At 57.9% G+C, this 14,668-nt stretch overlaps 1 protein-coding gene across 1 annotated transcript; it reads right to left on the bottom strand.

The window, feature by feature from the left end:
* Positions 1–1,643: 1,643 nt before the first annotated feature.
* Positions 1,644–13,606, bottom strand: SLC35F6 (solute carrier family 35 member F6). Its single transcript, XM_026658330.2, has 6 exons — positions 13,537–13,606; positions 6,071–6,143; positions 5,348–5,519; positions 3,236–3,448; positions 2,880–2,990; positions 1,644–2,141 (listed from the first exon to the last, which is right to left on the bottom strand). Exons 3-6 carry the CDS (start codon positions 5,508–5,510, stop codon positions 1,660–1,662), a joined length of 969 nt encoding a protein of 322 aa, XP_026514115.1. The 5' UTR covers positions 5,511–5,519; positions 6,071–6,143; positions 13,537–13,606; the 3' UTR covers positions 1,644–1,659.
* Between the last annotated feature and the right edge of the window lie 1,062 nt (positions 13,607–14,668).

The following is a 14,668-nucleotide window of genomic DNA, read 5'->3' as shown; positions in this document are numbered from 1 at the left end:
CCAGAACTATGGCAGTCCCTGGGAACCGGCTCGGCGGGGAAAGCAAGCAGGCCTGCCCGGGCAGCCTGGCTGTGCTGAGAGAGGGGTCTCCATCCCAGAGCGGTAGCAGCCTGGGGGCAGAGAGCGGGCATCCTCGCCGAAGGGGGAATACAGGCACGGTGGCTCTGAAATGGGACCACCTCCCTCCTGCACTGGAAGGGGCAGGGAAAGCAATCAGGACGGGCACGGGGAGGTGCCTCGTGGCGAGGCCCTGGGCCAGTTCAAGCACTCTGAGGGACCGGGGAGCCCCTGTAAAGGCTCAGCTCTGCATGGGAGGAGGCGGGAGGGGGAAGCTGGCCAGCAGGCCCAGGCACGGCTGGGAACAGAGAACAACCCTGACTGCAGCAGGCCGAGGAAGCCCCAGCAGGGGGGTGATCGATTCCAGTAAGAGGGAGACAAGGCCCAGGCTTCTCCCCAACCCCTGGCAGCATGCGCCCCCCCGGCCAGGCCAGGCCTGTATCTCCCCCGCTGCAGCGTGAGTAAGGCAGCGACCGCCCTGGCTGGTGTGAGTCCAGCAGCTTCGATTGCTCCCTGCCTGGCGTGAGAGCCCACGGAGCGTCCCATCAACAGAGGGAGCAGGGAGTGAACCAGCCTATGTACACACTGCGTGCTCCAGCCCTACGGCCAGTTCCACCCAGCCCCCGCAGGGAGGACGCCATTTTGTAGAACAAAATGGCGCCCTGCGTGACCTTGCAAACACTGTCTGCACAAGGTCACACCTTGCACACACGTGTGGAATTGCACACAGCACAGCACGCCCCTGCCCCCCACCTATGCTCCACTGGCCCCCAGCAGCCCAGCACCCAGGGGCCGGTGGAGGCAACGGGCAGCATTAAAATCCCCCAATGCCACCCTGGGTGCAGCAAACAGGGCCCCACCCTGCAGACGGCTTCAGCTCTGTGTAAGGAGACGGCCAAGGCAAAGAGCTTCCAGGGTTTACGGCCGTAACCAATGCTCCGCCGGGCTCCATCTGCAAGTGGGACAGAAGAGGGGTCGTGGGCCTGTCCCACCAGCCTGGCAGAACGGTTTCCTCCAGTTACACCGTTAGACACTGCAGGTGGAGCAGGAACTAGGTGGGTAGAGCAAGTCTTCCTCCTTGGGGGGCAGGGGAGAAGGTAAAGATGCCCCCCGATGAAGGTCACCAACAAGTGCATGCCCGGCCCTGAGCCCAGGTGTCTCCTTCAGAGGCAGCAGCTCCCAGCATCGGTCTGATGTGCATTCGCCGGTGCTGGTCCATAAACCCATCCTGGCACAGCCCTGGGTCGTGCAGCCAGGCAGGCGGCAGGGGTCAGGGGAGACCCACAGAACAGGATGTCACTGCAACCTCCTGGGAGAAAGGGGTGGATAACCCAGGTGCGCCGGTGGCATGGCAGGGCCTCCTCGGGGGATGGGCAGAGGCATTTTAATAGGGAAGGGGAGCACCTCTAGTGACCTTCACTCTCCGAATCCCACCTCCCATCCCGGAGGAGCTGGATCGAGCCCCAGAGGAGCCATGCCCAGAACGCCTGAGGCCCAGTAGAGCCAACAGAGTACAGAGAGGCGGGCTCCGGTGTCCCAGCCCGTGCCAGGGGATGAAGGGGTGCTGGGATCTGGCGTCCATACCCCATGGAGTCCGGCTCCTCAGCTGTCCCCGTTGATGGGTGCCCTCTCCCCTCCCAGCAGATTCTCCCTCTCGGCCTCAGAGCCCAGGGCACCCGCTGGGGGCCGGCGCCAGGGCAGCCTGGCGAGCAGGGGCTGGTGCAGGCCGTTGTAGAGGGCGGCGCCGGTCAGGAGGATGAGGAACCCCAGGATCTCCAGGCCGTGGAAGGTCTCCCAGCCCACGGCCAGGCTGACGGCCCAGATGACCACGGTGCGCAGGCTGTCCAGCACCATGCGGGTGGTGGCGCTGATCTCCTTGGTGACGCTGATGCCGGCGAAGTTGAAGAAGGCGATGCTGCTGATGTTGCCCGCCAGGGCCAGGGCGATGAGGGGCTGGCGGCCGATCTGGCAGAAGGCATCCAGCGTGTCCTCCAGCACCTGCCGCGGGCTGCCGCCGAAGCTGCCCGCCGGGATGTAGTACATGGGGATCAGCAGCAGGGACAGGATGACGAAGCCAAAGAAACCTGGGAGGGAGCAAGGCAGGGGGTGGCGGTGCAGAAAAACCAGGCGCTGCTGGTTGGGGCTCATTCCCCAGAAATCCCCCCCTTAACACGTGGCATTTCCTTCCCCGGGAACCCATCCGAGGCCCCTGAACGCTGGAGCCGGGATTTGCTGGGGGATGGATTTCAGGAGAAAGCTGCAGTTTTTCAGGGTCACGCAGGATCTAGTCGCCCCTCCCGCCAGGCACAAGTGAGCCGCAGGGACGGGAAATGAACCACGGAGGTTTAAGGAGGCCTCCCCTAGAGCCGCGCTATATTCCGCCCCCTTGCTGCAGTATCCACCCCCGCCGCTGTTTCAGACACACGGAAAGCAGCCTGGCTAAAAGACAGCTCTTCCAAGCACCCCCAGCCCCATTCCCTTGGACTGGAGTGGTGGAGACCCTTGCTCCCCTCCCACCAGCTGCCAGTTTGCCCTTGCTGCCTGGGCACAGATCCCGGACCCCATGTCTTCAGTGGACAGGGACACTTCAGGTGCCCCCCATAAAAGCTTCAGCCCCCGCAGTCTAGCGCCAGCCTCGGAGGCTGGGATGCAGGACGCCGCCCGCTGCGTCTCCCAGCGGGAGTGGCAAGAGGGCTCCGCTGCAGGCTCCTTGCTCGGAGTCAGTAGCCCAGAGCTGCCCACAGGGCATCAGAGCCGCTTCCCCCTCCTCCTCCTAGCACCCAGTATGGGGTTCCCCCCACCCAGCCCCAGCTGCCACCTACCCTCCGTGCCGACGGCCCGCAGCGGGTGCACGTCGTGTTTGTAGATGAACTTCTCCTCCAGCACCATCTGAATGGCGACGATCACCTGGGCCATGATGATGAGCAGGTCACCTGGAGGGGGACGGGGAAGAGAGAACGTGGGGGTCTCCAGACACAGCCCCGTCCCAGACCCCCCCACCCTCCGGGTGGCGTAACTGGAGCAGGAATCTATTGCATTCAGGACCCGCATCCCCGCAGCCAGTCCCACTCGGAAAATCTATCCCCAGTGACAGCCCCCTCTCAGATTCCTTCGTGGCCCTCCCAGGACGTTCCCCTCCCCCCCGCCCCAGCCTTGCTCCGGGACCCCCCCCACGTACCTGTGATGACCTCGCTCAGCTTGTGCGTCTCGTCGCGGGTGCCGAGCATGTCCGCCAGCCCGACCACCACCAGCCCGGCCATGGTGACCAGGATCCCCAGCCACTGGCTCGGCACCAGCTTGCGGCCCAGGAAGGCCACCGAGAGCAGCCCGGTGAAGATGATCACCGCCCCGCGCAGCATCTGGAAGCTGGAGGCGCTGGTCATGTTCAGGGCTACGGCGGGAGAACGTGCTTGTGAGTGGAGCTGCCGGACCCGACGCGCCTCAGTCCTGACCCCCCAGCTAGTCCATTCCCCCCCCCCCAGATGCACCCCAGCCCCCCTGCTATTCCTGTCCTGCCAGCTGTCTCCAGACCCGGCCATTTTAGGAGCTCATTACGCAAGGGACTCGTACCCCTGCAGAGTAGCTTGTGGGTGGGTGACGACGTCGCCCTCTTGTGGCTGGAAGCCCAGAGGATAAAAGCCTTTATACCAGTACAGCTTGCAGAGCGTCTCCTCCAACTCAAACACTAGAGCTCTGGTTTATCACAGACAGGGGTCCTGGTTCTTGCCCCCCCCAAAATGCAGCACATTGAGGTGTTTTAAATCGGGGAGGCATGGAGGGAGCGATTGTGCCCAGGCAGAATATTTCAGCCACAGCTTCCTTTCCAGCCTGCATTCAAAGCTTCCCACGCTCCCCCTCCCTCGAATGGCTCCAGCCTGCGGGAGAATGTGGCCGGAGAACACAATAACCGGCCATTACATAGGATTTAATCAGCCTCAGTCTGAGTGATGTCTCCTTTGACGTGCTCACAATTAACTGCTTCATCCATCATGCGGGGGGGGGGGGGGGGGGGTCGCCGGCTCCACGCTGCTCCCAGCCACGGAGTTTTTGCAGGTGACTTTAATTGGAGCTGTGAGCTCTGTGCTGAGACCTTGTGGAAAAGGCCCCACCCCCTCTGCTTGTGGGTAGGACAGCTTGTGTTTTGTGGTGGATGGTTTTATTTCCTGATTTTAACGTGACCGCGCAGCTGAGCGAGAACCCCTTTCAGAGCCTTCTCTCGCGGCTCTGGGTCAGTGCCCCCCGGCCAAAAATCTCCTCACACCACTCGGTCCAGAAGTAGCCAGAAAGAGATTCGTGCCCCTGGTTTTAAAGCCCATTCCCCCCCATCTTGCCCCTTGTGTTACTTACAGCTGGGCAAAGCGAGCGCACCTCACGGCATATCCCACCCACTCTGCACGGGGGTGAATGAGGATGGCCAAGGTGCCGGGCAGTGGGGAAATCGGGCCCTGAGTTTCTAAGGGGGGTTTATTAAAACTGATTATTTACATAAAAGGACATCGGACCATCAGAGCTTCTTAGCCATTTGCGGACTGGCTGGAGGAAGGAAGTGGTCAAAGCAGATGATTCGGGGAATGGCTAGCTTAGAGGAAGGACCGTGACAAAGTTAGGAGGCTACCCTGGGAATCAGGAGGCCAGGGTTCAAATCCTAGCTCCGCCAGATTCCCTGTGTGACTGTGGGCAAGTCGCTGCCCTTCTGTGCCTCAGTTTCCCCTCTGTACACTAGAGCTAATAGCTCTGCCTCACAGAGGGGTCGCAAGGAAAGCTGCATTGCGGAGTGTGAGGTGCTCAGACACTACAGTAACGGGGCCAGATAAGTACTTAAGATAACTTCAGTTTCTGCCCACCTAGGAGAGGGCACCCCCTACAGGAAGCAGGCCTCACTCCGAGAGAAGGCGTAATCTCTGGAGAGCTGACAGGGGAACATACATTGCTTGGTGGCCTGTTGGTTTGTTCTTTGCAAAACAGATGAGCAATGTGTGTGTGTGTGTGTGGGGGAAATCAGGGGTTTTCCCCTCCCCTCCCCCCTTGCCAATTTTGTTTGGTTGGCTCAGTAACAGGGGGCAGTTTCCAAATGAAAAGTGACACTTTTAATCCGGGTTCAAAGCTGGGGTTTTCTTTGCCTTTTTAAAAAACAAACTGGGGGGGGGGGGTTAACCCCCCAGGAAGGACCACCTGCAAAAAGTCGTGACGGTTCACAGAGTTTTAAAGACAACTCCACTTGCCCCTTGCGTATCAGGTGCCCCCTTTCGCCCCCCAGGCCCGGAGCCGCGTCGGAGCCCCCAGCACTTACCCACATACATGATGCTGGTCCCGGTCATGTCACACAGCGCCGGGGGCAGGAAGAGCAGCGGGTTGAAGGGCTGCGCGGGGGCCAGGCTGGGCTCTGCTCTGTGCCGGTCCCTGCACAGCAGGATGTAGAAGGCAGCCAGGCAGGAGAATTCGCCCAGGAACATTCCCACGGCCTGAAACACGGACACAGCCGCTCTGTAACGGCAGCGCTTGGGGAGGCGGCTCGGCAGACACTGGGTGCTGGGATCTCCGGGGGCAACCGCAGCTCCTCACCCAGGGACTGTTCCCTGGACCCAGGAAGCTCTGCCGCCCCACAGCTCCAGCAGTGCCCCCTCGGTCCCAAACTGGAGCCTCCTCTCCAGCTGGGCCAGTGGATCCCGGCGCCGCTGGATGGCGGGGACAGGCCAGAGCTTAAAATATTATACGATCTGCTGCGCAAACCTGCTGATCCAGGAAGGGGTGGAGAGATGGGGAGGTGCGGGGAGGACATGACACCCCTGTTCCCCAGAATAACCCCCTCTGCTCCTGAAAGGCACTGCCAGCAGGGTGGGCCAGGGAGGAAGCGTGGTCAACATGCTGGCCTGGGGCTCCGCAGAGTTGGGTTCATCTCCCCTCCCCCCAAGAGGGGCTGGGAGGAGAGATCCGCCACGAGGGGGGTGTGCGTGCGCCCCCCCGATTCCGTCCCCCTGGCGAAACCCACGGCCCCGCCGGGCGCCGGCCGTACCTGGAGGAAGGGATGCTGGAAGCTGTGCTCTGCACTCCCGCCGCAGCCCCCCGCGGTGAAGTTGTCAGCCCATCTGGAACCGAGACAGAGCGGGGGTTACTGTTGGAATAGGAAACCTGCAGAGAGTGAAACCCAGCTCTCCCCCTTTCTTCAATGAACCAGGGACGTGCTAGAGTGACCCCAGCTACCGCTAAGCCAGGGTCCCCAAATCTTTTACCTCACGCCCTCCCCTTGCCCCGTCCACACCCCCCCAAGCCAGGGCCAGGAGCTGGGGGGGACAGACAGGGGCAAGGGGGCTGGGGCCATAGCTAGAGGTAGAGGGGCCGAGGCTGGCAGCCGGGATCTCGGGCATGGGGCTGGCAGCGGAGCTAGGGGTGCTCCCTCCCTGTCCCCTGTGGGGGTCTGGCCCAGGCCTCAGCTGCGCCCCCCCGAATGTTCCTCCATAGGGATGCCTGCCCCCCCAGACTGGGGACCTCTGTGCTGGAGGTCTGGCGGGCTGGAAAACACCAGCGTTCTGAGGGTTAACAGCGGGAAGGACGGGGCCGGAGGCTCTTGCATGCAGCTACAATCGGGAGACAGCCCTTTCTAACCGACCAGATCCGCTCCGGGTCTAGCCAGACTCACTCCCATCAGCCCTGTGCAGCGCTGGCAGAGCGAGCTGGATTCTACTCCGGCTCATGCATCCCCCCGAGCGAACGGTCACTTTTCAGAGCAGATGGGCAGGCCCCGTTCCTTTAGCCTGCGGGGGAAACCGGTGCGCGGCTGTAACGGGGCGAGGTTCTTCCGCAGCCCGTGAGGAAAAGGAGTCTCTAAGTATTGCAGACAGAAGCGGAGGGATCTCTGGTATTTACCGAGGAACACGGCTCAGCCGAGGACACTTCCCTACCGGGCAGGTGCAGAGCAAACGGCGCCAAGGGAGTGCTGCGTTTTAAAAACAAACAGCTGTCTGCATAGCTGTATCGCATTGGGAGCATGGTCCAGCTATTAGAGCAGGGGCCTGGGGCCCAGGACTCCTGGGTTCCAGCTTGCTCCGTCAGCCCGAGCCGTTATTCGCTGTTTCATGGCCTGATGGGGAATATTTGCCTCCCAGGATGCTGGGAGAGGAGGTTATCGATCTGGAGATCTGCGGATGACAGGAGCTAAGGAGAGCACTGCTGATCTCTGCAGCGATAGTGTCTTAGCCTTGTACTGGCCCACTGTCTATTCAGGATTACCTAGGGCTGGTTGAAAGACAGGAGGAATTCTTCCCCCCGCCACCCCTTTTCTCAGATTTGTAAAGGTTTGGACAAGCGCTTGGGTTACCCCCAACCCACTGCCCTTTAGAAAAGCGCTTGAGGTCACGGATTGTCTCACAGCATTTCATAAACGAATGAGCTTTATTCAATACCCCCGACAGCTCACGGTATATCCGGGACGGGGAAAGCGCCGTCTTCCTGTCACCCAACCTGGCCTCGACCCTGGGCAGCCTGAACCATAGAACTGAGAGGTGGAGAGTGTTTTGGGTCAAGTCCAGCTCCCTGCAAATGCAACATCGTGGCCTACCATCAAGGCCTCAGGCTCAGCACCCGGCAGTCTGGTGTCAGCACACTGCAAGTTCTCTAGCAGCTTTAGGAGGGGTTTTCTGGACTGAATTCAAAGGGATTAATCCAATCTGTGCCGTATCCTTTGCACTAGGTGTTTTGACATTATGTGTTTTAAGCTGCACCCAAGTTCTCCGTGTGTTACGTGTTCATGCACTGACAACATAAAACTCACATTGCTGAAGATGAGATTGCAAGGGGGAAGGCTAGAGGTTTTTGGAGGGAACAGCTGGGGCTTTTAGTGGGTTGAGAGTGTAGGATAAACCCATCAGCTGGATGGCTGTTAAGCGATCAGCAGTGAAACAGTTGGCAATTTAAGCGGCACTGCCATCATTAGGTTTCAGAGTTAACACGTCAAGCTGAAGGGGGCAATCCACCCCTCCCTTAGGGGGTGTTTCAGCCTGGCTGCCACCCCAGCAAGACTACACTGCATCTGTTTGCATTTGGAAGGGCTACTTGACAGCCATAAATACCAGCCACTTGCAATTCTGGAGCAAAGGATAGATTTTGCAACTGAGGAGTTTGCCGCAGAATACACAGGGCCTGGCCTATTGGACACATACTGCTGCTTTATCTAGCCTAGTACGTCACTGGGACTAGACGGACAATGAATCAGAACAGAACGGGACTGCGTTTGTCTCACTCCAGCCACCTCGGCTGCCCAGATTTCTGTTCCTAGAGAATAAGTCCAACTTGTTCAGGCGGCATCACTAGGCTGGAGCTGTTCTAGTTAGTCTGGGCCAGCGACGCACCGAGCTCGCTTTGATGGGAGCCGTTGGGCACGCTGCACGGGCCTGCAGATTTGGGGAAGTGGTTAAGAGCAGCAGCGTACTCAGTCCGGCGGGGGAACAAAGGGAAGAGCCTTGCTTTGAGACGCTGTCAGAGCTCTAGCCGCGGAGGTGAGCCACAGCACACTGTTCGAGCATTGAGCAGAGTCACAGGTTCAAATCCCCCCCGGCCGCGACACCCAATACCAGGGCCACCATCCAGCAGTGGGCAGCACAGTGCCCCAAGCTCCTATGCTGCTGTCGGTGCTTTTGAGACTGACCGCAGCCGGGCCGCCCACTCCAGCCCTCACTTGGGGCCGGCTGGCAGAGGGGCTGCTGATTTGTAGCCATTGCCTTAGGGGGCAGACGTCTCTGCAGTTCACACTCAGCGGGGAACGCTTTCCCCGGCCCGGGAAGATTTTCAAGAGTTTTAAATTTTTTTTACCATCCCGAACTGGAACCGCAACAAAAATCTTGACAACGGCTGTGGCCGAACGAGTCGTCAAAAGATTTTTGTTTGGGTCAAGCCAAGTGGTTCATTTTGATCGGCTCTCTTTTTTCTTTTCAGCCTAGCGAGCTTACGTTCTGAAACAAAGTCACTTTGAACTGGGAAACTTGCTGCGGTCGAAAGGAACAATTCCCAAACTTTTCTGCAACTTTTCCCCCAAGTTGGGAGAGTCGTCCAAACCGGCCCCGTCTTGCGAACCCGTTCTGCTTTGACAAATTAGCATTTTTCTGGCCAAAAAGGGATTTGTCAAGGAGTTCCCAGCCAGTGTTACAGTTTACAAAACTCCTGACATGCAGCCAAGGTAAAGCGCTCTTTGGAGACCACCCCAGCAGCAGATATTTCCCAGGAAGGAAAAGGTTGCTTTCAAAGGAGCCTGCAGACACAAGTGCTGTCACTTGGCCAGTCGCTGCATAGACTTGCCTGCAAGCCCAGTGGTTAGCACAAAGCTTTAGGTTTCCTGGCACCGATTCCAGCCCCTCCCTGGCCGGGAGTGACAGTAAGGCGAACCGGACACCTCTATGTAACAGACAGAGTAAGGGAGCCTCGGCCCCTGGGAATCAGGTGTCAGCCCCGCATTAATCTTCACTAGATCAGTTGTGGTTGCGGGAAAGAGAGATGTCTAGTGAGAGCCGGGGGATCCCTCGAATCAGGGAGCGGCACTCCCTTTGCAGACAGGTGATCCTGTGCACGCGGAGATGAGGTAGCAGGAATGGCAGGGTTGCCCTTTGGAAGGTGAAGGGGGTAGGCAACTGTGCCACCTCCCCACCCCTTCCCCCCAACATTAACCCATCTGGAGGCAGGTTTCTGCATCCAGCAGAGACAGGCTAGCGAGCTCGAGGGGCTACTCCTCTGCCCCAGTGTCCAAGCCCTGGGGCCAGCCCCAACCCAGCCCTGTTTGTCCAAGGGCAGCTTTCAGAACCGCACCATCAGCTGCCCAGGAGGTTTGCATCAGCTGCGGGCCAGGGACAGGAAGGGGAGAGCGTTCTTCCCCTATGAAACGGCACTGCCTTTGCCCCGGGATGCGAGGCTGATCCTGGGCCCGATTCCCCCTGCCCCACGCGGTCACACCCATGTTACACAGATGCCGGGCAGGGAGAGACAAGGGCCCGTGATTAGCTTCCTTCCCCCATCATGTTCATTCTATGCCACGTCCACGCTCAGCTGCAGCCTCCCTTGCCAGTAGGTGCGCTGCTCAGCGGGAACTGCCGGCCCAGCATCCAGTTACGCCAAACGAGAGAGGGAACAGCTCTGGGATCTAGGCACCAGCTCTGGATTTCAGCCACTCCCCATGCGACAGATCAGAATCCTGGCTGCTGCGACTTCTCTGCCTTGGAAAGACGCAGGGCCGAGCCGGTCTTATGTTCGAGGCTCTACCTGCTCCGTGGAGGAGGTTGCTTCAAGCCGATGGTCTCCCTTGCCCCTCCAACACTGGCACAACCACCTCCACCCCAGAGGTGGCTGCAATTCAGACCCAAGGTCTCAGCAACTAACTTTCTATCCTGTGATCTGATGTGCTTTAGGGCCTGCCTCTGCGGGACTCCCAGTCTGTTCCTAGACTATGGAGACCAGGAGAGGTGGGTGACCGGTCTAGGGATGGATCTGTCTTGCCAGCAGTTTAATTAGTTCCCATGTGCACCTAACACCCACCCTCCACCCCCAAGACACCCGCACATCAGAGAGGCAAGATAAACCTGGCTAGCTTAGCTGAGGATTTCACAAGGTCGACACCCAGGTCATTACACAGAGGCAGGGAGGTTCAGGGATCCATTGCCTGATGGATTGCCTAACCGGGGAAGGGATGTTTGATATGTGGGGAAAGGGGATGTTTCCAGGGCTTTGTTCTTAGATCACTGAGCTGCTGAGAAGAGCTGAGTTAGCAGCCGGAGAAGCCAAGGCCCTTTTATCCACAAAACAAGGGTGGTAACTAGTGGCAGGGCAAACACTCTGTACCCTGCTTCCAGCCTCCCCATCTTCAAGAGCCCATGATTCGCCACACATGTTTTCACCCTTCCCAGGGGCAGAGCTGCTCAAAACGTTTCCGTGGAAAACACATGCAGTCTCGTGCAGTGGATGCCGGTTACTAGCTGTCTGGAGCGGCTCGCGACCGTGAGTGCCCACCTCCAGCAGACTGTCGGAAAACAGGGCAGACACCCCAAATGGGTGGGGTGGTCTATAATCACATTAGTTACTGGCTTGGGGAAATCTGAACTCCTGGGTCACTAGACCAGTCTTACCATGGAGTCACAGACACGCCCCTCGGCCTCTCCAGTCTATCTCGCCACCCAGACATACTGGCCTTCGTGATCAATGGTCGCTTACACCAAAAACCACACCACAGCAGGTTGCTCCCAGTCCGAAGAGACCAGTCACTTACCGCCCATCATTTGGTACCACAGATCTTACACCAAAGACTACTCGAGAACGGGCTACCAGTGTTAACTAACTAATGGTTTATTAGCAAAGAAAAAGTGAGTTACTGAGGGGTTAAAGCAGGTACAATACCTGCACAGGTGAGTCAGAGTCTATCATCCCAAAGGGTAGTGGAGCTGTAGCAATCTGCCCGTTTCCCAAAAGCCTCTCAGAGCTACCCAGAATAACTCTGGGGATCTCCCTCGTTTCGTGCAGTTATTCTGCTCCGTTAGAATCCAAACCGCCTAGAGACAAGGATCTTTCCCTGAATCCACACTTCTATCTTCAGAGGGGTAGCTGTGTTAGTCTGGATCTGTAAAAAGCGACAAAGAGTCCTGTGGCACCTTACAGACTAACAGACGTATTGGAGCATGAGCTTTCGTGGGTGAATGCCCACTTCGTCAGACGCATTCATATTCACCCACGAAAGCTTATGCTCCAATATGTCTGTTAGTCTATAAGGTGCCACAGGACTCTTTGTCACTTCTATCATCTTCTCCCAGAAAACAAGCTACCAGGGCCACTACCCACAGGTGGGCTCTGAGGAAGGAGAGTGAGAAATGCATCTAGAACAGTGGTCCCCAACCTTTTCTGTGGGGCAGGCACCGGACGACTAGCCACCGAGGACTGTGGCCGCTGGACAAGCAGCTGCCGAAATGCCGCCGTGAAGCAGCAGCATCAAGAGGTGTCGCTGCCAAAATGCCGCCGAAAATCGGCGGCATTTCGGCGGTAGCACTTCTTGACATTGCCACTTCTTGGCGGCATTTCGGCGGCTGCTTGTCCGGCGGCCAGTAGGCGGGCGCACACGGATGCCTGGGCGGGTGCCATGGCGCCTGCAGAAACCGTGTTGGGGACCCCTGATTTAGAGTCTTATCTCCGATCATTACACACAATGGCCACTTGCTTTGAAAGTGACATTTCCCATTAAAGTTCTTCATTTGCATTCTCAAGGCTTCTCTCTCCTTTGAGAGGTTAAGGCGATGCCCACACTACACAGCTTTTAGCGACATGGCTGTGTCCAAGCCGCTAAAAGTCGTGCAGTGTAGCCACCGTTTGTCGGCTATCCTGTCGACCACGCGCTGTTCACACCGGCACTTGTGGAGGCAAAACTTTTGTCTTTCGGGGGGGGAGGGGGTTTAACACCTCTGAAAGACAAAAGTTTTGTTGTTCAATTGCCAGCGTAGACAGAGGTACACGCTGTGGAAACGTTCGCTGCTCCATTATAACGGGAGACAGAGAAGTGAAAACAACACCAGCATAGGCACCGACTCCATGGGTCCTCCAGGGCTGGAGCACCTGTAACCCACACTCCTGCTGGGTGTGGGGTTCTGTCCCACCTAGTGGCACCGAGACCACTTAGAGAGAGAGATTAATGAGTCTGCTCTACAGCCTTAGCTAAGAGCCACGTGGCTTTTAGCTCATGCAGTAGAGACTCATGCATTTAGCTCCAAAGGTCCCCGCCTGCGGACAACCTGGGTCTGTCAGTGTTACACAAACACACACACAAAAATTAGCGGGTGCTTAACACCCACCAGCAGCCAAGCTCCCCACCTCCCGCACAGCACCTGCTGCAAACAGCTGTTCTGTGGCGAGTGGGGAGGTGGTGGGGCCTGGGGTGGAGGGGGAAATCGAGCACCCCCCCGGGTAGAGAGGAAGTCGGCGCCTATGAACGCAGGTGACATCCCACTAGTTTTCAGGAAGTTTATTAGCACAATGTGATTGTGTTTGGTGTTTAGACAAGTAAACCAACCTGGCCTCCAACTGTGCATTTGTCAGCGTTCAGTGAGGCCTGGGGCTTTGGCATGAGTGGGGACCTGGTCTGCCAGCGTCGCACCGGTAATGCTGATGAAGGCAGCGTTCTGTTATTAGCAACTGATCCCGGCCCACGGACTTTAACAGGAGTCAGATATGAGCACGTTTTTGAGCAGGGAGAGGTACCGTGCAGGCCCCCGTTCCCCATTGAAAGCCCCAGCTGCAGGCAGGCGTGTAGGGCTGCAGCCAGGGAAGGGAGCTCTGGGACATGCCAAGCCCAAGCAGCCAGGTGCCAGGGCAGGGCACAGCCCAGAGATAACAAGGAGAGGTACCATGCAGTCCCACGTTCCCCACCACCCGTCCCCAGGGGAAAGCACCAGTATCAAGGCTGCAGCCCCCCCCCCCACTGGCCTCCCCTCCCACTCCACAGCGACGGGACTCCTACGTTACCTCCTGTGCAGATGGCAGGCCCCTTGCCACCCCAATCTGCTGTCCCAGGCAGGGGCCTTTCACTCCTTGGCAACCTCCGGCTAACAACGCTTTGCTGGGAATGGAGCGGTTGCAACTAACCAGCATCCACTGAACGGCACAGAAACAAGGGGATTTCAACTAAATTTCCCAAACAGGAAAAAGTCAAACCCGTTTTATATGAAAGTGAAAGTGAAAGGGATCCAGAGCGGGTTTCACTGCTCCCAAGCGGAAATATTTTGGAATTTCCATTGTGCAGGATACATGTTTTTGTTCTGATGCCAAAGAAGTTTTTTTTTTATTCCAAGTGTCAACCTCCCCGGGCGTGGCCATTCCGGTTCCCAATCTGCTCAACGTGTGTGTGTGGGGGGGGGGAGGGGGGGGGAAAGCTGGCTACTGCCACGTACAAAGGCCACCGTAAGTCTCCCAGCCTCCATCAGTCCAACACGCTTCGGTGTAAGTACAACCCCTACCAGATCAGCAACGGCCTTGAGCCACCTGGCACATGTGCCACCGGCCTGAATTTAAAAATCTACCATGCCAATTAAATTGCCCTTGGATTTGAGGTCACTTCTAACCGGGGTGGGGAAATCAGGAGAGGCAAAGATGTTTTGTGGGAGAAGCAGAGCGCATGGGTTGCATCTTGCACCATGAGCGTAGGTAGCATCTGCTCCATGCTTTGGGCACCAGGAAGGAGGTGTTGGAAATGCGTAAAATTCAGCCTCAAAGCTCAGCAGGAAAACCCAGAGGGAGCGGAGGTCACAACCCAGACAGTCCCGAAGTAGGGCAGGGGGCGTGTGACGGAAGGCGCCCCGGTACGTCACACGCTAAGTCAGCAGAATTTCTGCACAAGTCAGGGCAGAGCCTGACCTCACCTGCCACATGACCAGACACGCCAACAACCCAGCCCAGCTGACCACCACACTGACTCAGCTCTGCATTTCGCAAGAGGCATTAAAAAAAAAAAAAAGGCTAATCAGCGGTTTCTGTTGAGCCGTTTGCCAAGGCAGGGACTCAGGAGATGGGGAGTCGCTTCCTGGGCCCCCTTGGGCAAGTTGCTTTAATTTCCCCATGACTCAGTTTCCCCACCTGATATTTCATTAATTGCGGCAAA

Source organism: Terrapene carolina, unplaced genomic scaffold (assembly GCF_002925995.2).
Source record: "Terrapene carolina triunguis isolate 2854851 unplaced genomic scaffold, T_m_triunguis-2.0 Scaffold427, whole genome shotgun sequence".
Lineage (NCBI taxonomy): Eukaryota > Metazoa > Chordata > Testudines > Emydidae > Terrapene > Terrapene triunguis.
Note: the sequence above shows the minus strand (reverse complement) of the source record. Positions and strands in the feature narration are given on the sequence as shown.